This window comes from Oryx dammah, unplaced genomic scaffold (assembly GCF_014754425.2).
Source record: "Oryx dammah isolate SB20612 unplaced genomic scaffold, SCBI_Odam_1.1 HiC_scaffold_11, whole genome shotgun sequence".
NCBI classification, from domain to species: Eukaryota; Metazoa; Chordata; class Mammalia; order Artiodactyla; family Bovidae; genus Oryx; species Oryx dammah.
In genome coordinates, this window is record NW_024070195.1 from 4336394 (window position 1) to 4352591 (window position 16198).

The 16198-nt window shown below is 46.2% G+C and overlaps 1 protein-coding gene and 1 non-coding gene across 3 annotated transcripts in view; both read left to right on the top strand.

Moving 5' to 3' along the window:
* LOC120869991 (desmoplakin) overlaps positions 1-10028 on the top strand; it is a 43723-nt gene extending 33695 nt beyond the window's left edge. Inside the window, exons 20-24 of one of the 2 annotated variants that reach the window (XM_040249405.1) lie at positions 364-447; positions 1005-1112; positions 1709-1807; positions 2805-5099; positions 6083-10028. In XM_040249405.1, coding sequence (XP_040105339.1) covers positions 364-447; positions 1005-1112; positions 1709-1807; positions 2805-5099; positions 6083-9319 — 5823 coding nt within the window. In that variant the 3' untranslated portion in view covers positions 9320-10028. The remainder of the gene's footprint in view (positions 1-363; positions 448-1004; positions 1113-1708; positions 1808-2804; positions 5100-6082) is intronic. The other variant, XM_040249406.1, reaches the window with a different exon arrangement.
* On the top strand, positions 504-606 carry LOC120870678. Its single transcript, XR_005722875.1, has one exon. It is a non-coding gene; the product is annotated as a U6 spliceosomal RNA (small nuclear RNA).
* Positions 10029-16198: the final 6170 nt, after the last annotated feature.

A 16198-nucleotide genomic window follows, 5' to 3' on the forward strand; every position in this document is an offset into this window, starting at 1 on the left:
GGGGAATGCTTAAATAATGCCCAGAGGAAAAGCAGTTGAGATATTTACAAAGAAATGCAATTATGAACATAGAAATAATGTTATGTTGTAGTAAAGTATCTTTACAAATTGAGTTAATAGGACTAGAGACGAGTGCTGACTAGATAGTAACCTCTTAGATCATAAGAAGTTGAAGATCTTCTTTCTATTTTCTGAATAGAAAACATACTCATCTCCTGAGGTTTAACTGTGAGACTATGGGGTCAGAACAGGTCTTAAACTGAGGGGGGTGGGGAAACGCAACAGTGGTTAAAGAATGAAAAAGGATTTATTTTTAAATATGTGTGCACTTTACCATTTGTAAATATTTTCCTTTCTGTGTAGAACTTGCACAGTGAGATAAGTGGCAAACGAGACAAATCAGAAGAAGTACAAAAAATTGCTGAACTTTGTGCAAATTCAATTAAGGTATGTTGCTTTCAGAAAGCATGTTTGTGTTTCATCAAGAATATTGTGAACGGCGTTTGCTTTGGCAGCATGTGTATTAAAATGGGAGTCATACAAAGAAGATCAGCCCAGCCCTTGTGCAAGGATAACATGCAAATTCATGAAGTGTTCTGTGTTTTTTTTTATTAAAAAGAACATTATTGACTACATTATTTTCTGATTCACTTTAAAGATGATAAACTTCTTGAGGACAGCAATTATGGCTTTTGTGTATTCTCTCCTGAACAAACCATAAACACTTGTGATCCATTAGCTTGAATTCCTTATACTCTGGCAGAATCTACGGGAGTGGGCCGGTCTTCATTTTTAGACTGGTGGTGTGTGCAGAAACCTCTGTTTAGCTTGAAGATGTGTCACTGGCTTAATGCTATCGTATGATGCTGGGACACTAGCAGCATGTTATGGCCTTTGGGGTTGGACGTCAGAAGTACAGTGTGATTTAAAACTGGAATTGTAGCTGCCAGTGACTCCTCTTAAGTCAGTTACGTATGTTTTTCTGAAACGTCGTTATTCTGCAGGATTATGAACTGCAGCTGGCATCATACACCTCAGGACTGGAAACTCTGCTGAGTATCCCTATCAAGAGAACCGTGATTCAGTCTCCTTCTGGAGTGATTCTGCAAGAGGTAGATAAGTCATTACCTCTCTCTGAGAGCCTGCCCCTCCGTCTGCATCTTCTTTCTTCCTGGTCCCCTTCCTGCCTTCCCCACCCTCCCTGAATTCATCTCTTTCTCTATGGAGGGTTTCCATTCAAAAAAGTTTAATAGGTTATCCTCTCTCTAGTGTAAGTCATCAGTATAAGATGCACCTTAGGGAATGATCAGTGAGAAGTCTGGGTCGGTCTAGTTATACATTAGGCTGTTTGCAGAAACCGGGCTTAAATTCTGGGTTTATTGAGGGAGACATTTAAAAAGTGGAAAATATCTAGTCAGTTTCTAAAGACAACTTCTTCTCAAAGATATCAGAGAGCATCACCCATATCAGATGGTTTAGGGGGCATACCCTAGAGGGATGAAGATAAAATGCGTGGTATAGGCCCTTGGTTTTATTGCACTTTATTGTTTTATTGGATTTTGGAATTAGCACAGATGAAAAGAGGGAGCTCACTCTTTAAGCTATAATTTCACTATTGGACTGTTTTAGAAACAGAATTGGTCAGCTCGCATAGGGCTTCTTTTGAATGCAGTGTCATTGACTGGTCCTTGCGTATCTTTCCTTCAAGGCTGCAGATATGCATGCTCGGTACATAGAGCTTCTTACAAGGTCCGGAGACTATTACAGATTCTTAAGTGAGATGCTGAAGAGTTTGGAAGATCTGAAGGTAATATACTCACTTTATTTCCATGGATGTTTGAAAAGAAAATAGAATGGAACTTAATTATTACTGCCTCGTTGGGTTTTTTTTAACTTTTTCTTTTGCATTGGGGTACAGCCGATTAGCAAACAATGTTGTAATAGTTTCACATGAACAGTGAAGGGACTCAGCCATACATATACATGTACCTTTTCTCCCCCAAGGCCTCCTCCCTTCCAGGCTGCCACGTATCATGGAGCAGAGATCCATGTACTGCACAGCAGGTCCTTGTTGGTTATCCATTTTAAATGTAGCAGTGTATACATGCCCTTTTTTTTTTTCCACTGCCTCATTTTAACATGGATACTCCTTGGTAAAACTGTATTTCCTCTAAATAGTATAATACAGTTCGTTCATAAATCAGGTATCAGTCCTATTCTCCAGTTCACTGCACGCAATGGACTGAGGTCATATTTTCAAAATTATAGCTATTTTACTTTGCCAAAACCCCCAGGAATTTCATTTAACGTTTGGACAAGGAATTAGCTTTATTTCTTTGTGTTAAATTAAGAAGAACACCCAGGACTCGCTGGATTTGAATTTTTCACTTCAGGTGATTGTTGAATTTACTTCTCGTTTCTAATGCTCGTGCTGAGTTTATATGGAAACTTACTTTATGCCTGGAAATTAAGGACGCATAATTTAGGAAATCATAAGCTTTTGGTCTTGAAAGAAATTCCTTCATTTGTAGATATTGAAGGAAGCTGAAACTCAAAGAGGATAAGTCCCTTACTAAGATCATGCAAGCACCCGATGGAAGAATGACAAGAGTACAGATTTCTTGAGTTTTTTGCCTAGTAGCTTTTGCCTTGTATCATTCTTTATGTGCTTGTCTGTGTGCATGTGTAGTTGTGTAACAAGAAGTGAAGAAAGCACATGGGTTTGCTGGGGAGGAAGTACCACTTCTTTCTTACAATGTCGAGGTATGTTTCTTTCAACACCCTCTCTGATTTCCCTTCCACAGCTGAAAAATACCAAGATTGAAGTTCTGGAAGAGGAGCTCAGGCTGGCCCGAGATGCCAACTCAGAGAACTGCAATAAGAACAAGTTCCTGGATCAGAACCTGCAGAAATACCAGGCAGAGTGCTCCCAGTTCAAAGCTAAGCTCGTGAGCCTGGAGGAGCTAAAGAGACAGGCCGAGCTGGATGGCAAGTCGGCCAAGCAAAACCTAGACAAGTGCTATGGGCAGATCAAAGAACTCAACGAGAAGATCACCCGGCTGACGTACGAGATTGAGGATGAGAAGCGCAGGAGAAAGGCCGTGGAGGACAGGTTTGACCAGCAGAAGAGCGACTACGACCAGCTGCAGAAAGCGCGGCAGAACGAGAAGGAGAGCCTTGGCTGGCAGAAGATGGAGTCTGAGAAGGCCATCAAGGAGAAGGAGTTCGAGATAGAGAGGTTGAGAGTGCTGCTGCAAGAGGAGGGTGCCCGGAAGAGAGAATATGAAAATGAGCTGGCAAAGGTAAGAAACCACTATAATGAGGAGATGAGTAATTTAAGGAACAAGTATGAAACAGAGATTAACATCACCAAGACTACCATCAAAGAGATATCCATGCAGAAAGAGGATGATTCCAAAAACCTCCGCAACCAACTCGATAGACTCTCGAGGGAGAACCGAGATCTGAAGGAAGAGATCGTCCGTCTCAATGACAGCATCCTGCAGACCACGGAGCAGCGGAGGCGGGCCGAGGAGGACGCCCTGCAGCAGAAGGCCTGCGGCTCCGAGATGCTGCAGAAGAAGCAGCACCTGGAGATAGAGCTGAAGCAGGTCATCCAGCAGCGCTCCGAGGACAACGCCAGGCACAAGCAGTCCCTGGAGGAGGCGGCCAAGACCATCCAGGACAAAAACAAGGAGATCGAAAGACTCAAAGCTGAGTTCCAGGAGGAGGCCAAGCGCCGCTGGGAATATGAAAATGAACTGGCTAAGGTAAGGGCCAATTACGACGAGGAAATCATCAGCTTAAAGAACCAGTTCGAGACGGAGATCAACATCACCAAGACGACCATCCACCAGCTCACCCTGCAAAAGGAAGAGGACACCAGCGGCTACCGGGCCCAGATAGACACCCTCACCAGGGAAAACCGGAGCCTCTCGGAAGAAGTCAAGAGGCTGAAGAACACTCTGGCCCAGACCACGGAGACCCTCAGGAGGGTCGAAGAGAACGTCCAACAGCAGAAGACCACTGGCCTGGAGATGTCGCAGCGGAAACAGCAGCTGGAGATTGAGCTCAGGCAGGTGACGCAGATGCGGACGGAAGAGAGCGCCAGGTACAAGCAGTCTCTGGACGACGCTGCCAAGACGATCCAGGACAAAAACAAGGAGATCGACAGGTTGAAGCAGCTGATCGAGACAGAAGCCAGCCAGAGGAAGTGCCTAGAGGATGAAAATGCCAGGCTGCAGAGGGTGCAGGGCGAGCTGCAGAAAGCTCACAGCAGCGCCACGGAGACCATCAGCAAACTGAAGGTGCAAGAACAGGAGCTGCTGCGCCTGAGGCTGGACTACGAGCGGGTGTCCCAGGAGAGGACCATCCGGGACCAAGACATCGCCCGCTTCCAGACCTCCCTAAAGGAGCTGCAGCTGCAGAAACAGAAGGCAGAGGAGGAGCTAGCCAGGCTGAAGAGGGCGGCCTCCGAGGACTCCTCCAAGAGGAAGAAGCTGGAGGAGGAGCTGGAGGGCCTGCGGAGGACCCTAAAGGAGCAGGCGATCAAGGTCACCAGCCTGACCCAGCAGCTGGAGCAGGCGTCCATCGTGAAGAAGCGGGGCGAGGACGAGCTGCGGCAGCAGCGGGACGTGCTGGACGGCCACCTGAGGGAGAAACAGAGGACCCAGGACGAGCTGCGGAGGCTGGCCTCTGAGGCTGAGGCCCTGCGGCGGCAGCTGCTGCAGGAGCAGGAGAGCGTCAGGCAGGCGCAGGCGCGCAATGAGCACTTCCAGAAGGCCATCGAGGACAAGAGCCGGAGCTTGAACGAAAGCAAGATCGAGATCGAGCGGCTGCAGTCGCTGACCGAGAGCCTCACCAAGGAGCACCTGATGCTGGAGGAGGAGCTCCGCCAGCTCCGGCTGGAGTACGACGACCTCCGACGGGGCCGCAGCGAGGCCGACCACGACAAGAACACCACCATTGCGGAGCTCCGGAGCCAGCTGCAGATCAGCAACAACCGCACGCTGGAGCTGCAGGGCCTGATTAACGATTTACAGAGAGAGAGGGAAAACTTGAGACAGGAAATTGAGAGATTCCAAAAGCAGGCCTTAGAGGTATTCACAAATATTTGATCGCCGCTTGTTGCCGCTCCACTAATCCCCTCCGCGGTCCTCTCTGCCGGGCTGAAGGCTTGCAGCCCTCTCACGTTTTCTCTTTGCTGCTGTCTGTCCTCATCAGACCTGCGGTGGAGTGACTGCAGTGCGGTTGGCCATCTCTTCTCTCACCGGTGTTCTCTTTGTAACCCACGGTGGCTCTGCCTTCAGAGCCTCCACCGGGTGTAAGAGCTGACATCTCTTCCTCTCATTGTTCCACTCTGTTTTCTAGAAGATGGTGGCTCTTACCTTGTGAGCTGTGACCTACGTTTGTAGTTAAAATTTTCCTAAATAAAAGCCACGTTAAAGGGCTTTTTGAGCCACGTTAAATTGCACGCTTTCTGTGCAATTTTTAAATCGCTTTTTCTTGCTTGCTTTTCATGATTTTTCTGCATGCATTATTCTATGCTCTTTTCATCCTGGCCCTAATATGTTTCTTTTCGTTTGGCTTTTCTTTTAACCCCTAATTTTAACACTTCTTTAACTTCTAACACGTTTGACTTCTGTAAACAATATTTGTGTGGGGCTGGGGGTGGAGGGGTGGATGCGTCCATAGATTTGTGTAGCTTTATTAAACACGTCAATATAGCTGTAACAGGTGGCATGTAGGTACAGCAGGTGTGATAACCTGGAAAAAAATTCACCATAGTTGTTCAAACTATAATTACTATTAAGAGTAAACCAGGTATACAACTGCTCGTATCTCCTGGAAAAGTATAGTAAGTATAGAAGCCATTTATCAAAGTGGCAACATATATGTACAGATTTTTTTTTCCACGAACTTGTAAGATAAAATAACAGTACAACTAAGGAAAGAGGAAAAGGGCAAATAAGTAACTATATGTTGTACAAATACAGGAAAAGAGGTGAAATGGTGATAGTCCTATGATGTGATGAAACCTTTTTTTTTTTTTTTTTTCCATTTCTTTCTTTTTGCATTTTAGGCATCTAATAGGATTCAGGAGTCCAAGAATCAGTGCACTCAGGTAGTGCAGGAGAGGGAGAGCCTCCTGGTGAAAATCAAAGTCCTGGAACAAGACAAGGCCAGGCTGCAGAGGCTGGAGGAGGAGCTGAGTCGCGCCAAAACAGCTCTGGAGGCGGAAAGCAGGGTGAAGCAGCGCCTGGAGTGTGAGAAACAGCAGATCCAGAATGACCTGAACCAGTGGAAGACACAGTACTCCCGCAAGGAGGAGGCCATCAGGAAGATCGAGTCGGAGCGAGAGAAGAGCGAGAGAGAGAAGAACAGCCTTCGGAGCGAGATCGAAAGGCTGCAGGCAGAGATCAAGCGGATCGAGGAGAGGTGTCGGCGGAAGCTGGAGGACTCCAGCCGGGAGACGCAGTCCCAGCTGGAGACGGAGCGCTGCCGGCTGCAGAGGGAGATCGACAGGCTCAAGCAGCGCCCCTACGGGTCCCACCGCGAGACCCAGACGGAGTATGAGTGGTCCGTGGACTCCTCCCGGCTGGTGTTCGACGGGCTGAGGAAGAAGGTGACGGCCATGCAGCTGCATGAGTGCCAGCTGATCGACAAGGCGACGCTGGACAAGCTGCTGAAGGGGAAGAAGTCCGTGGAGGAAGTCGCTTCTGAGATCCAGCCTTTCCTTCGGGGAGCGGGAGCCATCGCTGGGGCGTCTGCTTCCCCGAAGGAAAAGTACTCCTTGGTGGAGGCCAAGAGAAAGAAGTTGATCACCCCAGAATCCACAGTCATGCTCCTGGAAGCCCAGGCAGCCACGGGTGGTATAATCGACCCCCACAGGAACGAGAAGCTGACGGTGGACAGTGCCATCGCGCGGGACCTCATCGACTTTGACGACCGCCAGCAGATATACATGGCGGAGAAAGCCATCACCGGCTTTGATGACCCATTTTCCGGCAAGACCGTGTCTGTGTCAGAGGCCATCAAGAAAAATTTGATTGATCGAGAGACTGGAATGCGTCTGCTGGAAGCCCAGATTGCTTCGGGGGGTGTGGTGGACCCCGTGAACAGCGTCTTTTTGCCGAAAGATGTGGCCTTGGCCCGCGGGCTGATTGACAGAGATCTGTATCGTTGCCTGAACGACCCCCGGGATAGTCAGAAGAACTTCGTGGATCCAGTCACCAAAAAGAAGGTCAGTTACATGCAGCTGAGGGAGCGGTGCAGAATCGAACCACACACCGGACTGCTCCTGCTGTCAGTGCAGAAAAGAAGCATGTCCTTCCAAGGAATCAGACAGCCCGTGACCGTCTCTGAGCTGGTCGACTCTGGCATATTAAGACCGTCCACTGTCAACGAACTGGAGTCGGGTCAGATTTCTTACGACGAGGTTGGTGAGAGAATTAAGGACTTCCTCCAGGGTTCAAGCTGCATCGCCGGCATCTACAACGAGACCACGAAACAGAAGCTCGGCATCTACGAGGCCATGAAAATCGGCTTGGTCCGCCCCGGCACCGCCCTGGAGCTGCTGGAAGCGCAGGCGGCAACTGGGTTCATCGTGGATCCCGTGAGCAACTTGAGGTTACCGGTGGAGGAAGCCTACAAACGGGGCCTGGTGGGCATCGAGTTCAAGGAGAAGCTCCTGTCTGCAGAACGAGCCGTCACCGGGTACAATGACCCTGAGACGGGAAACATCATCTCCTTGTTCCAAGCCATGAACAAGGAGCTCATTGAAAAGGGCCATGGCATCCGCCTGCTGGAAGCGCAGATTGCAACCGGCGGGATCATTGACCCGAAGGAGAGCCATCGCCTGCCCGTCGACATCGCCTACAAGAGGGGCTACTTCAACGAGGAGCTCAGTGAGATTCTCTCAGATCCGAGTGACGATACCAAAGGCTTCTTTGACCCGAACACTGAAGAAAACCTTACGTATCTGCAGCTGAAGGAAAGGTGCATCAAAGACGAAGAAACTGGCCTCTGTCTCCTTCCCCTGAAAGAGAAGAAAAAACAGGTGCAGACCTCCCAGAAGAACACCCTCAGGAAGCGCAGAGTGGTCATCGTGGACCCGGAAACCAACAAGGAGATGTCCGTGCAGGAGGCCTACAAGAAGGGCCTCATAGACTACGACACCTTCAAAGAGCTGTGTGAGCAGGAGTGCGAGTGGGAGGAAATAACCATCACCGGCTCGGACGGCTCCACTCGGGTGGTCCTGGTGGACAGGAAGACAGGCAGTCAGTACGACATCCAAGACACTATCGACAAGGGCCTCATCGACAGGAAGTTCTTCGAGCAGTACCGGTCGGGCAGCCTCAGCCTCACTCAGTTCGCCGATATGATCTCCCTGAAGAACGGCGTGGGTGGCAGCAGTGGCACCGGGGGTGGCCTCAGCGATGATGTCTTTGGCAGCTCCCGACATGAGACCGTCAGTAAGATCTCCACCATCTCCAGCGTCAGGAATTTAACCATCAGGAGCAGCTCCCTGTCTGAGCCCCTGGAAGAGTCCAGCCCCATCGCAGCCATCTTCGACACGGAAAACCTGGAGAAGATCTCCATTTCGGAAGGGATAGAGCGGGGCATCGTTGACAGCATCAGCGGGCAGCGGCTTTTGGAGGCTCAGGCCTGCACGGGCGGCATCATCCACCCGACCACGGGCCAAAAGCTGTCTCTCCAGGATGCGGTTTCCCAGGGCCTGATTGACCAGGATATGGCCACCAGGCTGAAGCCCGCTCAGAAAGCCTTCATTGGCTTTGAAGGAGTGAAGGGCAAGAAGAAGATGTCGGCGGCAGAGGCGGTGAAGGAAAAGTGGCTTCCCTATGAGGCCGGCCAGCGCTTCCTGGAGTTCCAGTACCTCACGGGGGGCCTGGTGGACCCCGAAGTACAAGGGAGGATAAGCATGGAGGAAGCCATCAGGAAGGGGTACATCGACGGCCGGGCAGCTCAGAGGCTGCAAGACACCGGCACCTATGGCAAGATCCTGACCTGCCCCAAAACCAAGCTGAAAATATCCTACAAGGACGCCATCAACCGCTCCATGGTGGAAGACGTCACCGGCCTGCGCCTGCTGGAGGCTGCCTCTGTGTCCTCCAAGGGCTTGCCTAGCCCCTACAACATGTCCTCTGCCCCGGGCTCTCGCTCCGGCTCCCGCTCTGGGTCCCGCTCGGGCTCCCGCTCCGGCTCCCGCAGTGGGTCCCGGAGAGGAAGCTTCGATGCCACAGGGAACTCCTCCTACTCTTACTCCTACTCCTTTAGCAGCAGCTCGATCGGGCACTAATGATCAGTAGGAAAGGTGGCTAGACCTTGGCGCTCATTTATATGAATTTTCCCTGTATTCAAAAATAGAGCAAACCACGTGCTTGCCGGATAGTGATAGAACTTTTTAGGCTTCAGAAAACATAGCCAAGGGGAGGGGGGCGGAAATACATGGTAGAGGCTGTTCTGGCTTTTTCTCTTAGCTCATGTGAACTAATGTAACACACTGGACGTAGTATCTATGAAGTAGTGGTAGTTGGTTATAAGGATAGCACAGATTGAATCTAGAGCTTGTTTCCTCTCTTCTGTGTTTAGATTTTTGATCACTGCTTCTTGAACTTCTTTTGGCCAATAATGTAGATTTCTATGCTTGGAGAAGAAAATAAAATTGACCTTATAGTCATCAGTCTGCTTCTCATCTAAATATTTCGATTTTATGTATTAGGAAATTACCCTACCCACCCCCACCCCCACCCCCCCAAAAAAAGAACCCCTCTGAAACTCAAACATTTGGAATAAGTCTCCTTGGATTGCATGACCCATGACCCCATATACTCTTCAATGTACCTGTTTGGTTTGGTATTAGTTTGACTGTATATGCATGACAGTAACAATCTTTGCTTTTCTTCTATCAGAGTTTCCTGTTTATTTTGCTTTTCATTGTCTATGTACTTTCAAAAGGTGTCTTTATGAAGTTTGCTATTCCAGCAATAAAGTTTTAAATGTTTGAAGTTTTTGCGTTTTGATTTCATGATATGTTCATACACACAAGGGCATTTAGCAGAGGCTTTTTGTTTATTGTAAAATATGTCTAAAACTGTTTACTAAATACCTATTAGGCTCCCCTAGTGGCTCAGATGGTAAAGAATCTGCCTGCAATGCAGGAGACCCAGATTCAATATGAAAGACCATTAAAAAGCTGTTTTAGTTCTGAATTCTTGTTAGAAGTTGGTCTTCTGAAGGTAGTTTTTTCAACATTTCTGTACTAGGTAGAGTTTTGGAAAGAAACCTCTGTAAAGAGGCCAGGTCAGAGGTCTGCACACACTTCTAGTTTATTCTGGGCAGTGAATAACATAGGCTAATTCACAGTCATACTCTTTAAAAACATGAAGTGGCTAAGATTCCATGTTGGGTAGCCTTAAACTACATGGTTGCATTTTTGTTCCCTAAGAGGAAAGAATTGATTTTGAATCTGTGAAACAGATTCCAGAAGAGTTCTTGGTTCTCTGTTGAAGCCTATTCTTCAGATCAAAGAAAACTAGTTATATCACATTAGGGGCCCAACGGTTATGACCTCATTTAAACTTAATTTACTCTGTAAACGCCTTGTCTCCAAATAGTCACGTTGGAGGTTTTGGCTTCAACCTATGAATTTTGGAGGGGACACAACTGAGTCCATCCTAAAGGCCTAACTTAGAACAGTGGTCAGGAGACCTCTTAGGAAATGGTGATGAACAGAGCAACCTGAAGCAGTGTAAAGGAGTTCTTTGGGTTGAAACGGTACACCTGCTCCAAGCCACTGCCAGAGTTGCACTAAGTTCTGAGCTGAGAAGGCCAGGTCCTGGAGAGTGGACATACTTGACCTGGGCTGAAGTTTGATCTGGTTCACATACACTGTACATCCACAGGAAGGGGAAATTTTCAATGACAGTCATCACTTCACATCCAAAAATAGTCTTACATTTTCCAGGAGGCTTGGCAAACTATGTAAATACAAATAAAAAGTAAGGATGCTGTGGGCCGAGTGTGAATAGAATGCTTCTTACAGCACATCCACTTGCAGCTACGGGACTATTTCCATATTATTAACTTTATTTGTATGTGTGTGAGAGAGAACTCTGCTATTTACCTTTGAAAACAGTTGCTCACAAAAGTATCCTCCACTGTTTCTTTGCCTCATGGAAACAAGTGCAAAGGAAAGCAAAGATTTGGCATCAGGCTTGGGGAAAAGAAAAAAATGAAGAAGGCTTAGATTGTAGGTGAAGAAGACACTCCAGTACTTTTGCCTGGAAAATCCCATGGACAGAGGAGCCTGGTGCAGTCCATGGGGTCGCAAAGAGTTGGACACGACTGAGCGACTTCACTTTCACTTTTCACTTTCATGCATTGGAGAAGGAAATGGCAACCCACTCCAGTGTTCTTGCCTGGAGAATCCCAGGGACGGGGAAGCCTGGTGGGCTGCTGTCTATGGGGTCGCACAGAGTTGGACACAACTGAAGCGACTTAGCAGCAGTAGATTGTAGGAGTTATTACAACTATTTGGGGAAACCAAAAGGGCTGATAAAGTGAACTTGGGTTGATCAAAACAGGGAAGCACTTGAGGGCTAACAGGATACGTCAAAGAGACAGGTGGTTATAGTGGTTTCCACTGGCCAAACTTGGAACCATTTGAGCATCAACAAAAATTATGTTGGTTAAAAAAAAAGTCCAGAACACTCATAGGATATAAATGGACATTGATTATTAATGGCCCAAATCAGTATGACAAGCCCTCCTTATCCTTTAGTAAATGCCTCCTGCATTGCTCACTTGTGTTGACAGCATCGTTATGACTATGTCAATTATCAGTGATTTCCTTCTTCAAAAGAAGTCCATGGACCCATGGGAGAATTTTAATTATTGATTTACCCAACTCAGTTTTCTCAAAAATATCAATATTTTGTATTGTTTATAATTTCTGCAAATACATTTCTACTTAAAAACTAAAATTATGATGGTAATGGAGTATGTAATAATGAATTTTAAAATGCTTAATAATTTGAAAAAACCTGGATTTCATAGTGAAACAACAGCAAAAATGAAGGTGTGGTAAGAATGGCAGCTAATAAATGTAGGAGCCATGATGGAGAATCATCGTTTATAACTGTTGATGTAATCAGATTCAGGGAAGGATTGTGTGACTATTGGGAATAGAAAGTTCATATGCCTTCAGAGTATCATCCTTCAGATTACTTACCAAATACCAAAAGGAAAATGTACAGTTAGATGTCTGAAATGTAGAAATGGAGTGATGCCCCATGCAACCAAGTGATCAAATTTAGCTTTACTAACAGCAGGAAAATCTAAGCTATGTGTCCTTTATAAAGTGTAATAGAGAGGAACACACATCTAACAAAAAATGCTTAAACTGAATCTGATCATAAAGGAAAACAAATCTGACAAATCCAGAAAGAGGAATGTTCTACAAGATGACTGAGTCCTGACAAAATTCAAAGACTTAATTTAAGAAGGAGAGTGTGGGGACATCCTTGGTGGCCTAGTGGTTAAGACTCCTTGCTTTCACTGCATGGGGTGCCAGTTCATTCCTGGTTGGGGAAATGAGATCCCTTGTGGCCACTGGGTGTGTGTGTTAGTCACTCCGTTCAACTTGTGACCCCATGGACTTGAGCCCGCCAGGCTCCTCTGTCCATGGAATCTTCTAGGCAAGAATACTGGAATGGGTTACCATTTCCTTCTTCCACCGGATCTTCCCCACCCAGGGATTGAACAGATTCTTTACTGTCTGAACCACTGTACTGCAGCCAAAAAAATAAAAATTAAAAGGAGAGTGAGGGAGGCTTTTCTAGAATAAAAAAGAACCGATTATAGCTCATTGTTTGGAAAAAATGATGAAACGGTTATAAAAGGAATTGGGACAAATGGAGAGATAGATATGAATATTATTATAAATTAATTTCCTTGGATTTGATCATGTATTGTGTTTATGTAGGAGAATTATCTTTTTTTTTTTCTAAATTAAAAAAAAAAATTTTGGCCATGCCTCCTGGCATACAGTTTCAGTTCAGTTCAGTTCAGTTCAGTTGCTCAGTCATGTCTGACTCTTTGTGACCCTATGAATCGCAGCACGCCAGGCCTCCATGTCCATCACCAACTCCCAGAGTTCACTCAAACTCATGTCCATTGAGTCGGTGATGCCATCCAGCCATCTCATTCTCTGTTGTCCCCTTCTCCTCCTGCCCCTAATCCCTCCCAGCATCAGGGTCTTTTCCAATGAGTCAACTCTTCCCATGAGGTGGCCAAAGTACTGGAGTTTCAGCTTCAGCATCAGTCTTTCCAATGAACACCCAGGACTGATCTCCTTTAGGATGGACTGGTTGGATCTCCTTGCAGTCCAAGGGACTCTCAAGAGTTCTCCAACACCACAGTTCAAAAGCATCAATTCTTAGGCACTTGGCTTTCTTTGCAGTCCAACTCTCACATCCATACACGACTACTGGGAAAACCATAGTTTTGACTAGACGGACCTTTGTTGGCAAAGTAATGTCTCTGCTTTTTAATATGCTATCTAGGTTGGTCATAACTTTCCTTCCAAGAAGTAAGTATCTTTTAATTTCATGGCTGCAGTCACCATCTGCAGTGATTTTGGAGCCCCCCAAAACAAAGTCTGACACTGTTTCCACTGTTTTCCCATCTATTTCCCATGAAGTGATGGGACCAGATGCCATGATCTTAGTTATCTGAATGTTGAGCTTTAAGCCAACTTTTTCACTCTCCTCTTTCACTTTCATCAGGAGTCTCTTTAAGTTCTTCACTTTCTGCCATAAGGGTGGTGTCATCTGCATATCTGAGGTTATTGATATTTCTCCTGGCAATCTTGATTCCAGCTTGTGCTTCTTCCAGCCCAGTGTTTCTCATGATGTACTCTGCATATAAATTAAATAAGCAGGGTGACAATATACAGCCTTGACATACTCCTTTTCCTATTTGGAACCAGTCTGTTGTTCCATGTCCAGTTCTAACTGTTGCTTCCTGACCTGCATACAGATTTCTCAAGAGGCAGGTCAGGTGGTCTGGTATTCCCATCTCTTTCAGAATTTTCCACAGTTTATTGTGATCCACACAGTCAAAGGCTTTGGCATAGTCTATAAAGCAGAAATAGATGTTTTTCTGGAACTCTCTTGCTTTTTCCATGACCCAGCGGATGTTGGCAATTTGATCTCTGGTTCCTCTGCCTTTTCTAAAACCAGCTTGAACATCTGGAAATTCATGGTTCATGTACTGCTGAAGCCTGGCTTGGAGAATTTTGAGCATTACTTTACTAGCATGTGAGATGAGTGCAATTGTGCAGTAATTTGAGCATTCTTTGGCATTGCCTTTCTTTGGGATTGGAATGAAAACTGACCTTTTCCAGTCCTGTGGCCACTGCTGAGTTTTCCAAATTTGCTGGCATATTGAGTGCAGCACTTTCACAGCATCATCTTTCAGGATTTGAAATACCTCAACTGGAATTCCATCACCTCCACTAGCTTTGTTCATAGTGATGCTTTCTAAGGCCCACTTGACTTCACATTCCAGGATGTCTGGCTCTAGGTGAGTGATCACACCATTGTGATTACCTGGGTCGTGAAGGTTTTTTGTACACTTCTGTGTATTCTTGCCACCTCTTCTTAATATCTTGTGCTTCTGTTAGGTCCATACCATTTCTGTCCTCTATTGAGCCCATCTTTGCATGAAATGTTCCCTTGGTATCTCTACTTTTCTTGAAGAGATCTCTAGTCTTTCCCATTCTGTTGTTTTCCTCTATTTCTTTGCATTGATCACTGAGGAAGGCTTTCTTATCTCTCCTTGCTATTCTTTGGAACTCTGCATTCAGATGCTTATATCTTTCCTTTTCTCCTTTGCTTTTCACTTCTCTTTCCACAGCTATTTGTAAGGCCTCCCCAGACAGCCATTTTGCTTTTTTGCATTTCTTTTCCATGGGGATGGTCTTGATCCCTGTCTCCTGTACAATGTCATGAACCTCTGTCCATAGTTCATCAGGCACTCTATCAGATCTGGTCCCTTAAATCTATTTCTCACTTCCACTGTATAATCATAAGGTATTTGATTTAGGTCATACCTGAATGGTCTAGTGGTTTTCCCCACTTTCTTCAATTTAAGTCTGAATTTGGCAATAAAGAGTTCATGATCTGAGCCACAGTCAGTTCCTGGTCTTGTTTTTGCTGACTGTATAGAGCTTCTCCATCTTTGGCTGCAAAGAATATAATCAATCTGATTTCGGTGTTGACCATGTGGCGATGTCCATGTGTAGAATCTTCTCTTATGTTGTTGGAAGAGGCTGTTTGCTATGACCAGTGAGTTCTCTTGGCAAAACTCTATTAGCCTTTGCTCTGCTTCATTCCACACTCCAAGGCCAAATTTGCCTATTACTCCAAGTGTTTCTTGACTTCCTAGTTTTGCATTCCAGTCCCTATAATAAAAAGGACATCTTTTTTGGGTGTTTGGAGGTCTTCATAGAACGGTTCAATTTCAGCTTGTTCAGCGTTACTGGTTGGGGCATAGACTTGGATTACCATGATATTGAATGGTTTGCCTTGGAAACGAACAGAGATCATTCTGTCGTTTTTGAGATTGCATCCAAGTACTGCATTTCGGACTCTTTTGTTGACCATGATGGCATGGGGGGTGGTGCTTAATTCCCTGACCAAAGACGGAACCCCCACCCCCTGCAATGGAAGCACCAGAGTCTTATTAATCATTGGACCACCAGAAAAGTTCCCTCAGTTGTTCTTAGGAGATGCATAAGTGAAGTTGCTAAGTCGTGTCCAACTCATTGTGACTCCATGGACTGTACCCTACCAGGCTCCTCCGTCCATGGAATTTTCCAGGCAAGAGTACTGGAGTGAGTTGCCATATCCTTCTCCAGGGTATCTTCCCGATCTAGGGATCAAACCGGGGTCTCCCGCATTGCAGGCAGATGCTTTACCATCTGAGCCACCAGGGAATCAGTGTGCAGGGCCGTGTGTATGGAGAAAGTGGGAGAAAGGCCAAATATTAGCAATTAATAAGCAGAGGACGGCTACGCAAATGCTCATTGTACAATTCTTTAAACTTCCCTGTTGATATAAGCCTTTTTTTTTTTTTTTAATGGTGGGGGGGTGCGGGGGGCGTTGTTGATTGG